General features: G+C 47.8%; 2 protein-coding genes across 23 annotated transcripts in view; both read right to left on the bottom strand.

Annotated features, from left to right (window-relative positions):
* TXNDC11 (thioredoxin domain containing 11) overlaps positions 1-10,630 on the bottom strand; it is a 69,043-nt gene extending 58,413 nt beyond the window's left edge. For all 5 annotated transcript variants that reach the window (XR_014840772.1, XM_021086600.2, XM_085017595.1 and 2 more), the window contains exons 1-2: positions 10,332-10,630; positions 1,932-2,148 (exon numbers count right to left, since the gene is read on the bottom strand). Coding sequence is in view for 1 of the 5 variants with exons in the window: in XM_021086600.2 (XP_020942259.1) it covers positions 1,932-2,148; positions 10,332-10,576 (462 nt within the window). In the remaining 4 variants the exon portion in view is untranslated. The remainder of the gene's footprint in view (positions 1-1,931; positions 2,149-10,331) is intronic.
* Positions 10,631-14,449: 3,819 nt separating this feature from the next.
* ZC3H7A (zinc finger CCCH-type containing 7A) overlaps positions 14,450-21,916 on the bottom strand; it is a 40,273-nt gene continuing 32,806 nt past the window's right edge. For all 18 annotated transcript variants that reach the window (XR_014840765.1, XR_014840768.1, XR_002342423.2 and 15 more), the window contains 4 exons: positions 21,139-21,247; positions 18,738-18,871; positions 16,819-16,982; positions 14,450-15,358 (listed from right to left, as the gene is read on the bottom strand). Coding sequence is in view for 10 of the 18 variants with exons in the window: in XM_021086594.2 (XP_020942253.1) it covers positions 15,169-15,358; positions 16,819-16,982; positions 18,738-18,871; positions 21,139-21,247 (597 nt within the window). In the remaining 8 variants the exon portion in view is untranslated. The remainder of the gene's footprint in view (positions 15,359-16,818; positions 16,983-18,737; positions 18,872-21,138; positions 21,248-21,916) is intronic.

Here is a 21,916-nt window from a genome sequence, read left to right as displayed (position 1 = left end):
TAAGGAAACAAGTAACTGACACTTTGTCTAAAATACAAGGGATTCTCCCCTTGTTCCCCTCATGTTCTCTACTTCAGAAAACCTGGGGAATGATTTTCATGGCAGTTCCTTTCACGCTTGCCTCCCGCCTGCAAGCATAGGCTTGGTTACTAAGAGCCCTTTTTAAGGGAGTTGGGGGTCGGGGGTAAAGGAAAGACAGGGTCAGAAGCTGGGACACAAAAGTACAACCCCCTTGATAACAATGTTATAATGGAGAGCTCTATTTAAACAGGAGGGTACCACATTCAAGGATATATTGAAAAGGCTTTGCTGTTCTTAAAAGAAAAAAGGCTTTGCTGGAGTTCCCTGATGGCCTAGGAGTTAAGGATCCAGCATTGTTGCCACTATGGCTCTGGGTTGATCCCTGGCCTGGGAACTTATGAATGCAGCGGGCATGGCCAAATAAATAAATAAGTTTTGCTACCAGTGGGCAGGAAGCCTAGCCACCATTTATAACACTGTGTCTAAGAAAAAAACCACTTGGGAGTTCCAAAGGAAATTCCGGAACTCATCTGCCCTGGCAAGTTCCCTCAGATCAGGGGTTCTCAGCAGCCTCCTAGAAGCCTGAGATGCTTTTTTTGCCAGCTGCAAGGAGAGGGGAAGTCATAGGACACGTGGTGAGCAGGGGCCGTGATGCTCAGAGCTGCTCTGCACAGGGAGCAGTCAACCCCATCATGCTGAGGGTTTTTCAATGTCCTGCCAAACACTGACGCTGGGGAGACCTGTCTGTTATCATTCAAGCTCAGAACCTAACTCCATTTAATATGTGAATCCAAAAGGCATGGCTTTTATGTTCACTGAATTTTTTTATTTTTTTACAGGCGCACCTGAGGCATATGGAGGTTCCCAGGATAGGGGTCGAATCAGAGCTATAGCTGCCGGCCTACACCACAGCCACAGCTCACGGCCATGCCTGATCTTTAACCCACTGAGCGAGGCCAGGGATCGAACTCGTATCCTCATGGACACCGGTTGGGTTTGTTATCGCTGAGCCACAATGGGAACTCCTGGCAACTTGTATTTAATTGAGGGCAGAAAGCTTTGTTTGGTTTGCTTCAGAATTTCACCAAGAGCTGTTCATCATTTAGAAAAATCAGATCACTGAGAGCAATCCCCCCCACGGCTCCTGAGCTGCCGTGACAACATACCTTTGCGGGCATGCATTTGTGACTGTCCCATTCACAGCACACCTATATAAAGGTACAGGGACATAACTGGCCCAAGCACTTACATACTGAAGCACATATGATTTAATTAGGTACCACTTTTGTTTTTCCTCCATCTCTCTGTTATGATTAGTGCATTAGATTGGCTATTTTGAAACTGTATGTACAGGGAAGCTTTATCATCTATGAATTTCCTTTGAGGATAGAAAAACGGACATCAAAAAATACTTGAGTTATAAAGGACAACTGGGATCCACTGGAGTGAAAAACCACTGCCAGACAGAAGGCCCATCTATATATTTAACTGCCTTAGATCCCTCTTATCTAGCACAGAGGTGGATTCATTAAACACCCCTTCAGCATAGTTCTGGTCCAGGTATTTAAGAGGCCTGTGACATTGCAGTCGTGACACATAAATTACTCTTACGTAAAATAACTCAGCAGCAATTATCAAATATATACTCAAGAAGGATTTTCAGTTTTCCCACCTCCGTCAAACAGCAGGGCAACCCAAGATGAGCACTGGCCCGCATCACCTCTCTGCCTCTCACCAACCATGACCACCTCGATCTCAAGGCCTGTTTCCTGGCTTTACAGTTTACCAAGTCAGTCTCCTGGCCCTTGCCCTGGCCACATCAGCCATCAGGGTATGGTGCCTGGATAAGGACAAGCAGCCCTGCCCATGGACGACAGTCATTTGACTCATCAGCTGAATGTTGGCATTACCTGGTCTGAAAGCTGCCTCGCTGCTTGTTCAATTTCGGCCCTGGCGGCGATGGACTGTCCGCACCACGGCGCGTAGAAAAACAGCAGCACCACCTCCGAGTCCCTGCGGACATGCTCTGCGTAGTCCAGCTGCCCCTGGAAGAGGTCAAGAACCGGAGACCTCGAGGAGAAAAAGCTGACAGGCGGCTTTGCTGGTATTATCACATCTTTTGCTCGACTAAAAAAAGAGCAAACACAAACACGATTGCTTAGTTTATCTTCCTTTCACACCAGCTTTGTGTGGAAGGAGAATGAAACTTCGGTCTTCTTTGGAATAATGTTGTTACTATGAACACCATGCTGTGGTGTTGCCCCAACAGTGTCCTGGAGTAGAAAAGTCATCATCTGTGCTAGGTGAAGGCAACATGTGCTGAGAGAACCGCAAGGCATGAGTAACACGTTAAAAACCGTGTTAAGAACAACTCTCTACACTGTAGGAGTCCGCTGATATAAAATGTCCCCAAATGGCACACGTACAAAGACAGAAACCAGATGAGTGTTCACTTAGGGCAGAAGTGGGAATGGACAGTGATTGTAAATGATTACATTTCTTTTCAGAATGATGGAAAATGTTTCTAAAATAAAATTGTAGCTCTGGTTGTAAAACTGTAAATATACTAAGAACCAATGAATTAAACATTAAAAAAGTCGATTTTATGGTCTATGCAAAAACAAAACAAAACAAAACAATTCTCTAACACTGTCTGCCCAGGTGTGGGCTGGGAGGCAGTGGAGAGCAGGAGAGAAGGGTGTCTTTGAATAATCCAGATTCGTGCCTTCCCCACTCAAAAGACTCCAACCTCGTCTCTGCAGCCTTACTCTCCACAGGAGCCCCTCCTCCTCTCCAGGGCTTCAGAGACATCAGTGAGCTCACTCAGCATTAAGGGGTGGGGAGGTCCCACTGCAGCACAGTGGGTTAAGAATCTGACTTCAGGAGTTCCCGTCATGGCTCAGTGGAAACAAATCTGATTAGTATCCATGAGGACACAGGTTCAATCCCTGGCCTCGCTCAGTGGGTTAAGGATCCAGCGTAGCTGTGAGCTGCGGCATAGCTCGCAGACTCAGCTTGGATCTGGTGGTGTTGTGGCTGTGGCACAGGCCAGGGGCTATAGCTCAGATTTGACCCCTAGCCTGGGAACCTCCATATGCCACAGGTGTGGCCCTAAAAAAAAAGAATCTGACTGCAGCTGCTCGGGTCGCTTCAGAGGTGCAGGTTTGATATGTGGACCGGCACAGTGGGTTAAAGGATCAGGTGTTGCCTCAGGTGCAGCTCAGATTCCTGGCCCAAACATCCATAGCCGCAGGTGAGGCCATTAAAAAAAAAAAAAGAATTAAGGAGCGGGGGACATATGTGGCACCAGGAAGCACAGGAAATAATTACAGTCAACTCACATTAAGGTTATTAGCTGGAGTTGGCCTGTACTTCTCTAGGGCAACTCAGGCAAAAGTAATAATGAAATAATCATGTAGATTTCTCCAGCTCTATCAAAGATGAGTAACATAGCAACACCCTGTTTTAACTGGAAAACACGCTTCCTAAGTATGTGCTTGAGGTTCCCAGGAGGAGAAAGAAGACTAAACAAGCAGTCAGAAGTCACAGGGCTGCCATTACTCCCCCATCAAGACAAAAAGGTCTCGGCTGAGGCTGCATCCTAGCAAGGTAAAGGGTCTTAATAAATACCTTGAGCTGTCCACCTATCTGCATTCACATGGTCTAAAACCATGCCAGCAGCTCAGCTAAGAAACCAATAAGGAAATAAAAACAGAACCCTAAAAAGTATTCAATCAACCCAAAAGAAAACAGACAAGGACCAAGAAAGGAACAAAAATGAGAAAGAATGGAAAATAAATAGCCAGAAGATAGATGTAAACCCAACCATAACAATAATTACACTAAATATAAAAAGACCTGGAGTTCCCTGGTGGCTCAGGGGGTTAAGGATGCAGTGTTATTACTGCTGTGGTATGGGTTCAATCCCTGGCCCAGGAATTTCTGCATGCAGCAAACGCCAACAACAACAAAAAGACTGGACTTTCTGTTGTGGCTCAGTGGATTTAGAATCCAACTAGTATCCACGAGGACGCGGGTTCAATCCCTGGCCTCACTCAGTGAGTTAAGGATCTGGAGTTGCCATGAGCCATCGTGTAGGTCACAGACTTGGCTTGGACGTCACATTGCTGTGGCTGCGGCAAAGACCAGCAGCTGCAGCTCCGATTCAACCCCTAGCCTGGGAACTTCATAGGCGGTGGGTGTGGCCCCTAAAAAGCAAAAAAAAAACACAAAAAACAAAAACAAGACTAAACCACCTAATTAAGAGGAAGAGATTGCCAGGCTGGATAATGAAGCAAAACCCAACCATATGTTATCTAAAACAGACACATTTTAAAAGTAAAGACAGGATGAAAGCATAAAGATGAGAAAAGATAAACCACATGTCATGGGAGGGTGCAGCCAAAAAAAAAAAAAAAAGCTAAGCATAAAAAAGTAGAGTAACTCATTAGATGAAAGGATAAATAAGCTAGTGTATTCTTACAATTAAATGTTACTCAGCAATTAAAAAAAAAAAAGAACTGATACATACTATAACTGGATGAGTTTCAAAATAATCATACTGTGGAGTTCCCGCTGTGGCACAGTGGAAATGACTCCAACCAGGAACCATGAGGACTTGGGTTTGATCCCTGGCCCCACTCGGTGGGTTAAGGATCCAGCGTTGCCGTCAGCTGTGATGTAGGTCGAAGCCGCAGCTCTGATTCGACCCCTAGCCTGGGAACCTCCATATGCCGCAGGTGCGGCCCTGAAAAGACAAAAATAATAATAATAATAATTATATTGAAAGAAGCCAGACACTAAATAATACATATAATATGAACACATTTATATGAAATTCCAGAACAGGCAAAACTAACCTATACTACAACAAATCACATCCGTGGTTGTCCATCGTTGGGAATGGGGTGGGAAGGCGAACTGCAGAGGGGTACTGAGGAAATTTTCTGGGGACAAGGAAACGTCCTATATCTTGATTGAGAGGATGGAGGTCGTCACCTTTGCCAAAAATCACTGACCTATATACGTAAAATGTGTGAACATTACTGAATGCCAATTATACTATAAAGAAGCTGATGAGGGAAAAGCCTGGCTGATATGTCACCTCCTCAGTGAGGACTCCTCCGATGACGCCACCTGCAGCAGGCAGACCTCGAACTTCTCTCGCTCAGCTTCCTGTTAGTCGCCTTCACAGCCCTCACCATAATCTGTAATTACTTATTTTACCAGTTTATTATCTGTCGACTCTACCAGATCATTAACTCCTTGAGGCCAGGGACCTTGGATCTCTTTTTCACTGTGAAATCCCCACTGTTTGGCAGTTCCTGGGAGTCTCGAGTTCAAAAATTTGTGTAATGAAAAACCTACCCTACTCCCCCCATCTGAACATATGTGAAAGCCAATTAAACACAGACGTACACTATTAAGAACAAGCTGAGAAGAACCAGAATGTTGGAGTTCCTGTGGCACGGTGGGTAACGAATCCGGCTAGGAACCATGAGGCTGCAGGTTGGATCCCTGGCCTTGCTCAGTGGGTTAAGGATCTGGCATTGCCATGAGCTGCAGTGTAGGTCGCAGACGCGGCTTGGATCCCAAGTTGCTGTGGCTCTGGTGTAGGCCGGTGGCTACAGCTCCGATTGGACCCCTAGCCTGGGAACCTCCATATGCCGAAAGAACGGCCCTAGAAAAGGCAAAAAAGAGACAAAAAAAAAAAGAGATTGTGAGAAGACCCGTCTGCCTTACTAGGGATGATCCTAAGGACCAGCTACTTGGGTTCTATCTTTGTATGTGTCCAAATGAACTTGATAATCTGGTTTCTCAGCACACAGAGAAGTAGCAGGAAGGAATGTGCTGTCAGCTCTGAGATATGAAGGAGACATCAGATATTCAGAACCAAAAAAAAAAAGGAATCATACAAATACCCAAGATCTAAGCTGCTCTAAGAGTCTTGGGTCTTTCAGTGTGAAGAAGAGTCCATACGCTTCTCTACTTCTAGAAGCTGTCAGGTTCCTGAATTAAGACAGTTTTAAATATACTTCCCCATTTTAATCAGAAATTATTAACATCATAAAATAATGCTGTTAAAAGTTGGAGCAGGAGTTCCCTGGTGGCTCGCAGGTTAAGGATCCAGTGTTATCACTGCTGTGGTTCGATACCTGGCCCAGGAACTTCTGTATGTCATGGGAATGGGGGAAAAAAAGTGTAGCAAATCTCTTATTTATTCACTCAAATGAACATTTTAACCCTGCAATCAGGGAGCTTTGTCTAGAAAAAATATCATCATAAGGTGAAAAACTCAGTAGCTTACACAATAATTCCAAAAAAAAAAAAAAAAAAAATGGCACTGAGCAAATGTCAGCGTGGGTCAGGCATGCTCTGGAGGCACCGAGGCCATAGGAGCCAGCGTGTGCTCTCAAGAGGCTTTACTTTCTCAGAGAGGAAGACAGGCAAACAACCAAACCTATAAACAAACAAAACTACACAAAAGGATCACGCCCTGTGGAGAACTTAACAAGGTGATGTGACAGGGACCTGGAAGCTCCTGGATGGGTGGGGTCCAGGGGTTATTGTTTAAGCTGAGAGCTGAGTGACAAGAAGGCAGGTGTGCAGAGGGAAGGGAGGCCCTGACAGATTTTCAGCAGGTGCAAAATGCTGCTCTTTGGAGATCTTACTTTTCTACTATTCAAATGTTGTGTTAAGAGTTAAAGATTGCAGGAGTTCCCATCGTGGCGCAGTGGTTAATGAATCCGACTAGGAACCATGAGGTTGCGGGTTCGATCCCTGCCCTTGCTCAGTGGGTTAAGGATCCGGTGTTGCAGTGAGCTGTGGTGTAGGTTGCAGACATGGCTCGGATGCTGAGTTGTTGTGGCTCTGGCGTAGGCTGGTGGCTACAGCTCCAATTCAACCCCTAGCCTGGGAACCTCCATATGCTGTGGGAGCGGCCCAAGAAATGGCAAAAAGACAAAAAAAAAAAAAAAAAAAAAAAGCAAAGAGTTAAAGATTGCAATCAGAGGGAAAATGTAGGTCTGTGAGGAGTTCCCTTGGAAACGAATCCGACTAGGAACCATGAGGTTGTGGCCTGGCCTCACTCAGTGGGTTAAGGATCCTTCGTTGCCATGAGCTATGGTGTAGGTCACAGATGCAACTTTGATCCAGCATTGCTGTGGCTGTGGTGTAGGCTGCCAGCAACAGCTCCAATTAGACCACTAGCCTGGGAACCTCCATATGCTGTGGGCATGGCCCTAAAAAGACCAAAAAAAAAAAAAATGTAGGTCTGTGAGAGCCAGAGGCTAACCATCAACTTAGGACTCTTGCTCTGCCCATTCAGAGCAGCTCCTCAAGTAAAACGAGCCAGATAAGCAAAAAGCAAACATTAACCAGGGAAGAGAAACACAGGCCTCAGCTCTGTAAGAAACATTCGCAAGTTTCCATTTAACTCCTAAATTTGCTATCATTTTTGAAAAAAATATACCTAGATCAAAGATTTCCTGTAGCTTTGAAGTGTGAGTCTCAGGTACCAAAAAAATCAAGCGTCAGCTGCAAACAAGGAAAGCCTAATTTTTCCTTTTTTTTTTGCCATGCCCATGGCATGCCAAGTTCCCGACAGGGACAGAACCCAAGCCACAGCAGCTACCTGAACCATGCAGTGTCAACAACAGATCCTTATCCAGCTGTGCCACAAGGGGACTCCTGCAACTCCCAATTTTTGTACCAGAATCATACTCTCCAAATCCTTCCTTTTGTCTTGAGCTACAAAATGACATAGAGCAAAACGAACACATACACACACAAAGATAGATACACACATGCATGCAATTTTTTCCCCTCCTAATCAGGATGAAAGGAAAGTGAGGATCATGGAGATTCAATGCATAGAAAAGCCAGGAGGACAGAGATTGAGAGCCCAGAAATGCAAAATTATTCATCAGATTTCAACTCCAAATCAACCTTTTCTTAACCGGATCTGATGTGAACTCAGCTAAGATACTAAAGAGGGCTGCCACTTATTTTAGGCCTGAAACTATTAATAAAAATTTAATTTAAAAGAATTCTACTCTCCTTGAAGCCTCTGTCCTCATTAACGCAAAGATCTTAGAAGTAAAATAGGGAGAGTCAAGAATGTTAGACTCAGTTGCAGAGAAATAAAATAGTACCGTGACACCATTCAAAGGAGACTCTAAAAAAAAAAAAAAAAAATCAATCTGAATCTATTAAAAGATTGCCAAATTTGGAGTTCCCTTCGTGGTTGAGCGGTTAACAAACCTGACTAGGATCCATGAGGACTCAAGTTCTATCCCAGGGCCTCCCTCAGTGGGTTAAGGATCTGGCATTGCCATGAGCTGTGGTGCGGGTCGCAGACGCGGCTCGGATCCCGTGTTGCTGTGGTGTAGGCCAGTGGCTATAGGTCCGATCAGACCCCTAGCCTGGGAACCTCCATATGCTGAGGGTTCAGCGCTAAAAAGAAAAAAAAAAAAAGATTGTCAGATTTGCCAGCGGCACAGAAAGGATCTGGACAGACGAGTACCCTCATCACTGAATCACTCTCCTTGCCTGAAGCAGGTGGGAAACTTGCTTAGTCGGCTCTAGTAACTGGATTTACACTGAAATCTCAAAGGATTTTCATTATCTATCAAGTCGCAGTTCCCTCAGAACAAACCTTATTACCCTACTGATTCAAGTAAGCTCCCAACCCTTTGAAGGACGAAACCTCACTTCCTAATTTGAACCCAAATCCCCCCCTTGCAATATTCTACCTTGAAAAATACTTGGTCTAATTTCCTTGGGCAGGACATGATAAAGAACAAGGCGAAGAGTCTAGTTCCTGGCAAGAAAGGAGTCAAATTTCAGCGCAGCCGCTTAGCAGGTGGATGTGATTTGGGGCTCGCTTTGCAAAAGAACCAAAGTTCCCCTCCTTCCTGAATAAGGAGCATCCAGACTTTGCTGGGGATTGAGATGTTAAGTGATCCACACTAGGCGCCCAGATTATGTGTTCAATGAAGAAATGCATTCATGTAATCTGTAGTTCCCAAACAGGTGATTCCATTTCCCAGGGGACATCCGGTATTGCCTGGAGACATTGTGGGCTGTCACATCTGGGGTGGGGGTGGGTGCTGGTAGTAGGTACAGAACTGGCATCTAGTAGGTAGAAGCCAGGGATGCTGCTAAACATCCCACAGTGTACCCGACAGCCCCCCCACAACAAAGAACTATCTGACCCAAGGTAAGAAACCCAGCTGGTAGTACAGCACCTGGCATGTGGCGAATGCTCAGTGACAATTACTCTAATTTGTTCCCTTTCCACTAAAATCCCCAAGCCTCTGACATCTCTTTGACAACACGGGCCACATACTATGCTTTAACAGACTCAGTAAAAATGTTCCAAGTTGAAATCTTCCTCTTGGCTAATATGCCATAGATTTATAAATTGGAGTCCCAGGAGATACACTGTGGACTGAAGAGTCCAAAAGCACTCCTGAAATTTAAAGTAAATTTTCTATTTGTGTACTTTCCCAAAGAGTGACAGATTAACTTTCTTTTTTCCTGCTCATGACGGCTCCAGCCTCCTCAGGCCTTCCTACCAGCGCCAGGAAAAGAGCGGTCTTCTCCAGCCTCAGGACCTTTGCACCTGCTGTTCCTCAATCTCCCCCATGCTGGCTCCCTTTCCCTTCTTGGGTGAGTTTCCTAGGTAGCTCCTTTAGGAAGGCCTTTCTGCTCCACCCTCATGGCTTCCATTCCCTGCACAGCACTTGGTGAAGTCCTTTAGAATTATATCGTTTATTTGTCTACTGCCTGTACCACCCCCAGGAATGGAGATCAGGGACTTTTACCGTCATTGTTCACCTGAATGAGCGCTCCGCACATGGCAGGTGCGGATAAATAATCGTTAGACCGATGAGTGCATGAATTCTCAACGTCCGGGACGCTAAAGGGTGTCTGTGCCTACCAAAGGGAGATAAAACTGGCAACGAAAGAGGGTCCTAGAGCCAGGGCAGGAGTGACAGGTGCACCCCCAAGAAACCCCAACAGGTGACAAGCAGCTCAGAGCCTGGCCCACCTTCCTCGGTACTAAAATGGGGCGCCAGGCAGCAGCCCCACACCTCGCCAAAGCGCTGGCTGCCCGTGGAGAAGGGAAAGCGGCGGGCATGACCGCATGCTTCAGGAAGGTCAAGTCCATTCCTCCAGGCAAAGTCAGGCTCTACTTCCCCGGAGGCCGCTACGATCCACGACCCTGAGGCCCCAAGGCGGCCACGCGCCGCAGGACAGGCCGAGGGGGCGCCGGGCCGGGGACCGGGGGTTGTGAGCCGCCTCACCTGCAGGTAAACTTGAGAGCGAGGAGTAGCGCGCAGCCGAGTGCCACTGCCCCGCAGAGCAGCTCGGGCCGCCGGCGCGCCATGAGGGAGGCGCCGTGCAGCCCGCGACGGAGCCTGCCCTCCGAGGACGAAGCCGGGGCCGGGCTGAGGAAGCCGGAGCCCGCGGGGCCGCCGCCACCGCCACCCTCGTCCGCGGCGTCGTCGCTGCTGCTGCTGCCGCTGCCGCGGCCTCCGCATTCCGACATTACATGCTCCCCGTCGCCGGCTTTATACCGTCGCCACCAATGCAGCCTCGGGCCGGAGGACCCGGCCCGGCCCGTCGCTCCCCAATCCCGCAGCCCGCAGCGCCAGCTAACCCTGAACCTCCACGTCAGCCCCGTTGCCGCGGCGCTGCCCGCCCCAGCGCAGGCGGCTCCGCCCCCGGCCGCGGAGTCTGCGCGGCCATCACCCAAGCCCCGCCCCCGAAGAGCCACGCCCCTCGCTCACGGAGTCTGCGCCGATACCCTCCCACCCTCCCCCGCGGGCACCGTCGCCGACGTAAGCTCGTCCCATAGGCCCCGCCCCCGTCCCTGGAGTCTGCGAGGGCGCTCGGGTGCCGTGTGCTCAGGCCCTTTTTACCCCCGCCCCTCCCCCCCCAGCCCCGGGCCACTGAGTCTGAGCCTAGCCTCGGGGCTGCTCCCACGCCAGGTCCAACCCTAATAAAAGCAGCCCAGCGCTCCCAGGGTCACCCGTTCGGCCCTGTGATTTTTAAGAGCCCTGATGGTGACAGCAGGCGTGCTTGCTGGTGTCACTACAGGCCCCAGAGGACGGAGGTGCCATTTATTCTCCCCGCTTAACGGAAGGAAAACGCGTTCAGGATGGAGAAGTGCCCTGGGATCCAGGAGTGAGGCTGGAGAGGTCGTGACCTCGGTTTACACATCTGTGAAATGGGTGATATCAGAACCGCCCGCACAGAGCTGCCTTGAGGGTTAAGTGAATTGATGGAAACTGCCAGGCCTATAGTGCGTGCTCAATAAATCTCAGTGCCTGTTGTCTCCCAGTGTCCATTTCCTGCACCAGAGAAGTGCCCTGCACCTGAGCACCATCTCCCCACACCACAGCTCTGGGAGCAGAGGCTCTGGGCACCTACTCACTTGACAGCTGGGAAAACCAAGGCTTGAAAGAGCCACTTGGCTGTGGCCACAAAGCTAGTAGGCCAGGAATTCAGACCCAACGGCAATTTGGTTAACAAACCCCTTCAGCGACCCACTGCCGTCCACAAATCCTCTAACTCTAAAAGCTCCTCTCTAAATAAGTTTTGTGGAGTTCCCATTGTGGCCCAGCAGAAAGGAACCTAACTAGTATCCTTGAGGATGTGGGTTCGATCCCTGGCCTTGCTCAGTGGGTTAAGGATCCAGCGTTGACATGAGCTGTGGTGTAGGTCACAGAGGCAGCTCGGATCCCACGTTACTGTGGCTATAGTGTAGGCTGGTGGCTATAGCTCCAATTCCACCCCTATGCTGGAATTCCATATGCTGCACCTGCAGCCCTAAAAAGCAAATAAATGTTTTTGATTAAAAATGACAAGTCGGGGAAGGATGAATTAATTGTGATTTGAGAGTGACAGGAAGGGATTGCTTCCCTGAGTGAGACAGGTGTACCTGGAGCTAAGAGAATGTCCATAATTACCCAATTGCTGGGGCCACAGAGCTAGACTTCACTTCTGCTGTCAACAACTGCAAAACTGGCAAATAAAACTCAGATGGAACTAAGGCAATAAGAAGCAAAACAAAAAACCCCAAAACCCAGAAATTGAGATGGTGCAGCCAGCCATATGACCCCGATGCAAGGTTTCCAAGGGTGTAAAAGGCACTTTTTTTTTTTTTTTTTTTTTCCTTTTTCTGGCCACTTGAGGCATATGGAGTTCCCTGGCCAGGGATCAGATCCACACCTTAGTGGCAACCTAAGCCACAGCTACAGCACCACCGATCCTTAGCACCTGTCAGGTTCCACTGCTCCACAGCAGGAACTACAAAATGCGCTTTTTGGGGGAGGGGGACCCCACACCCACAGCATGTGGAAGTTCCCAGGCTAGGGGTTGAATCGGAGCTGTAGCCTCTGGCCTACACCACAGCCACAGCAACATCTGCAATCTACGCACAGATAACAGCAACACTGGATCCTTAGCCCACTGAGTGAACACAGGGATCGAAAAACCTTCGTCCTCATGGATGCTACTCAGATTCGTTTCTGCTGAGCCCTGACGGGAACTCCCAAAATGGCCCACAGCATTCAGGGTGTTAACCACGGAGACCCAACATGGCAGTAGCTCACACTTGCCTGCCATTTTGCTATTTGGTTTCTGTATAGCTCACGTCATTTTTTTACTTCCTTCTTTTGTATTAAGTAAGTATTTTCTAAAAGGCTGTTGATTCCGTTCATGATTTAAAACTTTTTTTTTTTTTTTTTTTTGGCCATGCCCGCAGCATGCCTAAGTTCCCAGGCTAGGGATCCAACCCAAGCTGGTTATAGCTAGAGCCACAGCAGTGACAATTCAGGGTCTGTACCCCACTGAGCCAGGAGGGGACTCAATAAAATCTTTTTTTGAGTTTATATTCTTAGTGGCTGCTCTAGGGATACAATATACATTGTTTCCAAATCTACTTCAGATTTATAGTAACTTAATTCTAGCAAGATATAGAAACTGTTCCAATATAGCTCCTTTTTTAACACTATGATTACTTTTTATAAGCTACTACAAACCCAACAACACAGTGTTATATTATTGTTTTATTTATTTATTGTGTTTTTAGGGCTGCACCCGAGGCGTACGGAAGTTTCCAGGCTCGGGGTCCAATCGGAGCTGCAGCTGCTTGCATAAGCCACAGCCACGTGGGATCCGAGCCTCATCTGCGACCCACACCACAGCTCACGGCAATGCCGAACCCTGTTATTTTATATACATTTCTAGTTCTCTTGACTTCTTTGTATTGATTTGAGTTACATGGTATGGTATTTACAAAAACGCTCCAAAGTCACTGCACATGGCTAGAACAGAACCCACCCTCCACGTCCACAGGACACCTGTTGTTTGCACAGGCCTTTATAAGGTTCAGAGTGCTTTTGCTGCCTCTGCGTTATCTCATGAGACCCACAATATCTTATGGCAATGCAGGGTGGGGTCTTTCAGGCCAGGAAACCTCCCTGGATTAACAAAAGGACGGTTCCTTTACTCTTCCTGGACAACTGGCTGCTGCTCAGGCACCAGACACTCTCCTGAAACAATGATAAATTCATTTCAGAATACATGAGATCATCTGGGTCAGGTGGCACTGCTCTTCAAGGCCAGGTTGGCTGTTCCTTGTCCACACTGACCAATTTTATGGCCACTTTTTCTACAATGACCAAGGTGGTGGCTTTTGAGTAGGGGCTGGGGGAACGATTAGATCTTTTTCTCTGAGATATTAATTCTTTCTTAGAACCACAGAGAAATAATGCTTGTTAATTTTAATCTAAGGGGAGGGGGAAAAATCAGAGCTCTTCCTGTTTTTTATGAATAATCATTTCCCCCCACCCAACATTTTAAAATTCTTTTTAACTGTTTCATTACTATTGTTTCTAAGCCAAATCTGGTTTGGGTGTTTGTTTTGGTGGTTGTTTTTGTTGTTTTGGCTGCAACCATGGCATATGTAAATTCTCAAGCCCCAGGGACTGAATCCAAGCAGTAGCTATGACCTTTATCACATCTGCAGCAACATCGGAACTCCAGATCTGTTTATTTTTTAGAGTTACTATGGTAAATTAGAAAGCAATGATACCCACCTGTTTCAAATATTTATTCTACTTAAACCCTTCACTGGTTTCCTTAAATCTGAGTCTCTGGTTTGGTATTTTGTGTTTCTTACACAAGAAAACCCATATTTAACATTCCGTAGTGTCAACTACAATTTTTTAAAATTGTAGTTGGTTTACAGTGTTGTATTAGTGTCAGGTGCACAGCATGATTTGGTTGTTCTGCAGATTGTATTTTCCATTACAATTTATTACAAGATACTAGGTATAATTTCCCTGTGCTACCGAGTACCTGATATTAACAACTCTTTGTGGGGCAAGAACCACGTGAAAAAATGAAAGACATCTATATATAAAATCTTTATTACAGGCAATATTGGTCCATACACGACACAATACCAACAGTACAAGTTTAATCGTTCAAAATCATTATTTAAACAGCAAAAGACCAAGAAATAAAATTTGAGTCAACCTGATTATTTTTCAAAATATTCTCAATACGCATCATCGGTTCCCTTATTATAGTGAAACATACAAATACAGAAAAATACCCCATTTAACATATACTAGTGTTAAATGGTTATTTGGCTTAAAATCTGAGTTAAGAAAATCCTTTTTAGCAACCTACGTACAGATTAAGTAGCAAACTTTATTATATTAGACAAATTTCCTTCGGCTTAAAACATGTGAAGCATTTCATCCGCCACGTGTTCTGATCCCAGCACAGTGTTTCTCTCTCACCATCACGGATCTGTCTTGAAGGACCAACTCGAGGAGTTGCCCTCAACATCACCGTATCCTCCTCCCCAACACAATTCATCCAAAAGTCTGTTCAAGAGATGGCAACCGGTAGCGGTCACTTGGCCATCTGATGCCACAGGTGCCGTGAGAGCCTGGCCAGACCCATCAGACAGCCCGTTTTCCTATCTACTGTGGGTTGCTGCTCAGGAGGGAAGAGAAACGCCAATAGAAGCAGAAAATCTGCAGCTCCTCTGCCACGTGCCGTAGAACCTGCAATTTCTCTGGTCAATGCTCTGATTAGGTAACATACATAAAAGCCAGCATGTTAGTTTAAATCTTTAAACAAAAAACTATATTTTCCAAAGTCATTATCATTGGGGGCAATTAAGTGATCTTTTCGGGCTTTGTTGAGCTTCATCTTAAGGGCATCTCTTCTTTCTTCCCATTCTTGAAGTTCAGCGTTGCCGTGTGCGAACTTACAGCTGCTTCCTTCCGTGCAGGTGCCATTTATATACCTGTCAGGACAAGTCAGCTTAGTAAGCATCCGCAAGTTGTTTCTAAAAATCGTTAAAGGAGTTCCCGCTGTAGCCCAGTGGGTTAAGAATCTGACGGCGGTGGCTCGGGTAGCTGAGAGAGGGCAGGTTCATTCCCTAGCCCAGCACAGCGGGTTAAAGGATCTGGCATTTCTGTCGCTTCAGCTCGGGTTCAGTCCCTGGCCTGGGAACTTCCATACGCCACGGGCGTAGCCATAAAAAATAATAAAAAATTTAAAAACTGAAAAAAAAACATTAAAATGTGCCCTTCACTACCTTTATGATTTGCATGAAACTTTTAATTCAAAAATTTTAATCCTAGGAAGATCTAGCACCTTGACATCTACAACAGAGAAATTAGTACTTTAAACTGTTTAGGAGTTCCCGTCGTGACACATCGGAAATGAATCCAACTAGGAACCATGAGGCTGCAGGTTCGATCCCTGGCCTTGCTCAGTGGATTAAGGATGCGGCGTTGCCATGAGCTGTAGTGTACGTTGCAGACGCAGCTCAGATCTGGCACTGCTGTGGCTGTGATGTAGGCCGGCAGCAACAGCTATGATCCGACCCCTAGCCTGGGAACCTCCTTATGCCACAGGTTCAGCCCTAAAAAAAAAAAGATACAAAGGAATTGTCTGTGTGAGAGTCTGGCAGAAAAAGACAAAAGACAAAAAAATAAAAATAAATTGTTTAAATGCACTATTTAATGGAAAGTATTGATCGCTGGGGAAAAAAGACCACACTCCTTCCTGATGCAGTAGAAAGAAGTCAGAAATGGCAGCAAGAGGAGTTCCCTGGCGGACCTGAGTGTTAAGGACATGGCATTGTCACTCTGTGCCTCAAGTTATACCCCTGGCCCAGGAGCTTCTGCATAACATGGGCACAGCCACAAAAAAAAAAAAAAAAAAAAAAAAAGTGTCAGGAAGTAAAGAAAGTCTTCAATAGTTCTTCGTATTACATGGATCTAAATTTGGAAATCACATATAAACAGGTAATAACAAAATGAGGGGCAATTCAAAATTATCTAGTTTCTCACTGAACAGTTTTCTAAGTAAACTTAAAGGAGTGATAGCCATATTTTCCTTTGACCTGAGAAAGTGCCAGGTGTACAGGTGAACTAGAATTCAAAGGCGGTTTCAAAGCTGATCGGCCCCACCACGGGAAAGGTTGTGGCAAAGGGGCAGAGATAGCGGGGAATCTCGAATGAACTCGAATGAGAACTCAAGTCATCGTAAGACGTCTCACGCCCGTCTGGGCAGACTGGCGAACCTTTTCACGTCACGGGGAAGAGTCGGGGAATGTTCAAGGAGCAACTAACACTTTCAGCCCAAATCCAAGCATCCCGGATCCGAAGACGTTATCACCCAGGTGCTCTGCCTACCGACACTATGACCGTGCAATCCACGCGAGATCATCACAGGAGAGTAAAAAGGCCTGCGTACCTATCACAAATACTAAAATATCCTGTTGGGAAGCGGTGCTGCCAGCAGTACTGGTCACTTTCGGTGTAGAAAACCTTCTCCTTGTGCTTCTCAGAGGAGATGTGGCCCTGCCACTGCTTCTCGCTGTTACAGTTCTTCCTGCACATCCAGCAGTGGAAGTCCACCTAAACGGCACAGAGACACGCAGCCGTCAGCAGGTACTGTCTGCGTCCCCCGTCCCCCGACGGCTCACATCTGTTCAGGGAGCCAGGGCGCCTAGAAGCGACTCCTCCTGAGACCCAGGCTCTAATCTCAGCGAGCCCCGTGCTGTGGAAGGGGAAGCTGGGCGAGAACACACAAGTCAGAGAGATGGTCCCGACAGTGGGAGGCAGGCCAGCTCCCCGGCATCAGAGAGCAGGGGCAACGGGCTGGGCCGGGGGTGCAGGCAGGCTCTGGCAAGGAGGGGACAGACGGTGTGCAAACAGGGCTGACCCTGCTCTGGAAACCCAAGCAGCACTTCAGAAAAAGCAGTGAGAGGAGTTCCCGTTGTTGCACAGTGGTTAATGAATCTGACTAGGAACCATGAGGTTGCGGGGTTTGATCCCTGGCCTTGCTCAGTGGGTTAAGGATCCGGCGCTGCCGTGAGCTGTGGTGTAGGTTGCAGACACAGCTCGGATCCTGCGTTGCTGTGGCTGTGGTGTAGGCTGGTGGCTACAGCTCCAATTAGACCCCTAGGCTGGGAACCTCCATATGCCACATGAAGCGGCCCTAGAAAAGCAAAAAAGAAAAGAAAAAAAAAGAAAAAGCAGTGAGGGCATCAGTGCTGAGCCTTGGCACAAAGAGCAGAGTTCACAGGGCGTGCTGTGGGCAGAGACAGTAGGCGAGGCCAGGTCATGTACCCGACCTGGACCTGAATGGCTTACTAGGGAGGGGCCACAAAAACAAAACAGGAAACAAGCAGCAGAATAACACATATGCCTGTGTCGGTTTAAAAAACATGCCAGGCAGAGTGAGAGATTAGGAAGGAAGAGTCAAAGGCGTGTAAAGCTGGCTTGGAAACACACACACTGGCTCTGGTTCCTCTGGCAAGGGGGACAACCGGGGTTCCAACTTCTACCTGTGAGATTTACTTTACAGAAGCAAATACAATCAACTGTTAACATAGGTTCACTTGGGATGGTGGGCTCAAGACTGCCATTAGATGAGCCCCTTCACTTTTTTTGAAAAATTTAACAGAAAGCCAAAACAGGAGTTTCCCCTTGTGGCTCAGCAGGTTAAGAACCTGACTAGCATCCTTGAGGATGTGTGTTCCATCCCTTTGCTCAGTGGGTTAAGAATCCAGCGTTGCCATCAACTGTGGTGTAGGCCGTGGTGTAGGCCGGCAGCTGCAGCTCGGATTTAACCCCTAGCCTGGGAACTTCCATATGCTGCAGGTGTGGCAAGAAAGGAAGACAAAGATAGGAAGGGTGGAAAGAAGGAAGGAGGGAGGGAGGAAGGAAGGAAGGAGGGAGGAAGTCGAAACAGGAAAAGATCACAGATGGCTCCATGCCTAGAACCCTGAGGCTGAGGCCACTGCAAGAGAGTGAGTGGAAACAAGAGGACTTGCGGGCGGAGGGCACGTTTCCTAAGCCCCAGGACAGACGTGCAGGCTTGGGACACTTCCCGACGCCACCACAACCGCCCCCAGGAGCCGCTGAGTAAGCTGCCCAGGACACGGGCTCCGAAGGAGAGGAAGCAGGACTCAGACTCGCAATTCTGGCTCCAGAGTCGAGAAAGGATCTGGGAGAGGAGTCTGTGGGGCTGAGAGACTTACACTCACAGCAGTGCCCAGCGTGTAAGAAGCTGCCAGGCTAGGAGCGAGGGTGCCAGGCTGTGGGGAAGGTGGGAGAGGACAGAAAGGCCTGGAAGCACAGGTGAGGCACCCCAGCCACGGTACTTACGGTGACTTCCGCGTAATCCGTAGGCATGTGAATCTGCTTCCCGTTGTCTTTGTTGGACTGACTGGCTACGTCGTCGCTTTTTTCATTTTTTTGGCTCTTTAGCCAGAGTTCATAAAACTGCTCCATATCTTGTACTAAAGAAAAATGAATTCCCTTCAGCAGCAAATATTTAAATACACCATTGAAATACTGCAAAAACTTTTTTTTTTGCACTCTTTTCCCTTTTTTTGCACTCTATCAGTCGACATAATTTTCAAAAGAAACTCAAAAGGGCTGAGCGGAAGCTGATCGCGTGAGATGCGGGGCGGATGGTCCACTTCTAAGCAGTGGGGAAGCTCTCGGGGGTAAGAACCAAGTTCGGGGCTGTCAGGGCACAAGCATTAGTTTTCAAGTTTAATTCCTCCCTGTATCTGCAAGACACTTCGAGGTGTTGAAAATTCAGAAGCCAGAAGTTCCCGCTGTGGCTCAGTGGTAATGAACCCAACTAGGATCCATAAGGACACAGTTTCGATCCCTGGCCTCGCTCAGTGGGTTGAGGATCCGGCGTTGCTGTGGCTGTGGTGGAGGCCAGCAGCTGTAGCTCCAATGCGACCCTTAGCCTGGGAACTTCCACATGCTCCAGGTCCGGCCCTAAAAAGAAAAAAAAAAAAAACAAATCAGAAGGCACTTTAAGGGCACTGCTGGAAAGGAAGGTCTCTGGGGGTGGGGGCTTCACACCACCCCATGTCACACACTATCACTGCCTTAACTACAGAGGCTGCTCACATGGCTCAGGGGACCTGAAGTTGACCCTATCCTGTTTACTGAGAAAAATGAGAAACATGCTACTGCTGGGGCTGAGACTCTGACCCTGAGGGGCATCCATCAGTCCAGCCGCAGACTCCGAGGACCGACACACAGGGGTGCAATTTCTTATACCACGGCTGCGACCAGGTCCTGGGTAGGGGCGGCAAGCATCTTCCTATGGTTAGAACAAGTGTATTTGGCTTTCCGGTCAAGTTTCTCAGCCTCACAACCGTCACCGTCCTGGGCTGGTTAACTGTGCGCGGCTGGAGGCCATCCTGTGCCCTGGAGGATGGCGAACAACATCCCTGGACTCTACCCACGAGAGGCTGGTTGCACAGCCCCACAAGTCCTGACAATAAAAATGTGCAGGAGTTCCCCAGTGGCCTAGCAGTTAAGGATCTGGCATGGTCACTGCTGTGGCGCAGGTTTGATCCCTGGCCCCGGAACTTCTGCATGCTGCAAATGCAGCCAAAGTGGTTCCGGCATTGCCAGGCATCACCAAGGGGAGAAGGCTGTGTGCACCAAAAGTTCATCCCCAGCTGAGAAAGAAAACCATCTGTCCATGAGGCTCTGGCCGAAACTCCGCTTTCCTGTCAGCACAGGTGTTTCTAACAACGTACCATCAGACTAAGGTTTTAGAGAGAAACTAGAAAATTCTTCCTTCAGACAAGTGATAGCAGGAATCACTGCAGGAGCCCTGATATGCAAGGACCTCTTCAGAATGTCCCCACTCCAAGCCAGCCAGCCAGGAGTCCCGTCCACACAAAGCACTGAATTTTTACATGGCTGAAGGGACATGCCTAAATCCAGCTGGTTCTTGCAATCCAGAGAGCACGGATCTTCAGTAGTTTTCCCATCAGTTTACTTAGGAATTTAAACAATGACGGAGTTCCCGTTGTGGCTCAAGAGGTTAAGAACACAGCACGGTGTCGGGGAGGACACAGGTTCGATCCCTGGCCTCACTCAGAGGGTAAGGATCCAGTGTTACCGTGAGCTGTGGTGTGGGTCAGAGACGGGGCTCAGGTCCTGCATTGCTGTGGCTGGGGCGTAGGCCGGCAGCTGCAGCTCTGACTTGACCCCTAGCCTGAGAATTTCCACACGCCACAGGTGTGGCCGTTAAAAAAAAAAGAAGAATGACGAACAATGACATTTGTAGAAAAACCTTTTCTCATCAAAAGTGAAAGGATGTCTGAGGCTCTAACAATAAACCTCAAGTCTGACTGAGATAAAGAGTCTCTCCTTGGGCCTCTTCTCCAATAAGGGCTCCCTGAAGACACCTCCAATTCTAAGCTGATTACTCCCGGGCTGACTCGGCACGGGAGCAGATGCTCTGATTTAAGCGGTCGTGAAGGCCTGAGCGTGCCCAGGCCGTGGACTCAGGCACACGCCCAAGACATCACAGGGCGCTGCCTGACGCGCTCGCAGCTAAGCCTGGCCTGAGCACCCAGGATCAGGAGTCCGATTCTGCCTCCCTGACAAGACGGTGTAACTGCTGGGAAGGCGGGCTGCTTTCTGGGCGCGCGGGCGGGAAGGGGGCATGTTTACAGAGAGGAGAGAAACCCGCAGGGGAGCCGGATGGGCCCGATGTCCAGGCCACGGTTAATCATCAACTTACTCCCGTTCTCCTTCATGTATGTCCACACGTCTCGCTCCTCGGGACTGTGAGCGAAGGAACAGTTCCCAACATACTGACATTTTTTTCCAGAGGCAATATGATTGCACAGCTGTATAGAAAAAGAAATAGCATCTGCTTTAAGATAGAGCACGCTTCATAGAACCACCTAATTTTTATATTTCAGCAAAATAAATATTATCATCCACACTAATGCTCAGTAATACAATTTTTCAACGAGATTAACTTGGCTCTATTCAAATCGACTCTAAGCCCCAAAGACATGAGATGCTACTCAGCCTTCTGCCTCAAAATTTTTCAAAAGAACATTTCCGAAAGACAGTACACATGGAACTCAAACATGAAACATTTTCTTACAAGAAGATGTCGCCAAACTCAGTTATTCAGAGTCTCTGCTTTGAACACAACAGAGCATTTTCATCTCCACAATACACGTCTCCGGCCCCCTCCGTCTGATGGCTCCTACTGTTCCCTCCCTGACCCCAGGAGGCCTCCTTGTCAGCACCTGGGTGGCAGTGGAGGAACTGCAGGATCTCAGACACTTCTTTACTTGCAGCCCATCCTGGCAGCTCAGCTCAGCGCTCACTCACTAGCTGTGCACTGTCCAAAGACAGCTATTCCACCAACCAGACCAGCCAGTTACACAGCGTTCAAATGATACCTCTTCTGGTCATTTGCATGATTACTTTACCAAGTAGATACAATAAGAGTTGGTAAGAAAATAAAGTGACAGCACTCAGCAGAACTCGGACTCCCCTAA

The sequence above is a fragment of the Sus scrofa genome, chromosome 3, assembly GCF_054392235.1.
Source record: "Sus scrofa isolate SSC_HxYL_T2T_F1_AM1 chromosome 3, Sscrofa_HxYL_maternal_Yorkshire_Landrace_v2.0, whole genome shotgun sequence".
In the NCBI taxonomy this organism is placed as follows: domain Eukaryota; kingdom Metazoa; phylum Chordata; class Mammalia; order Artiodactyla; family Suidae; genus Sus; species Sus scrofa.
This window is presented reverse-complemented; position numbering and strand designations above follow the sequence as displayed.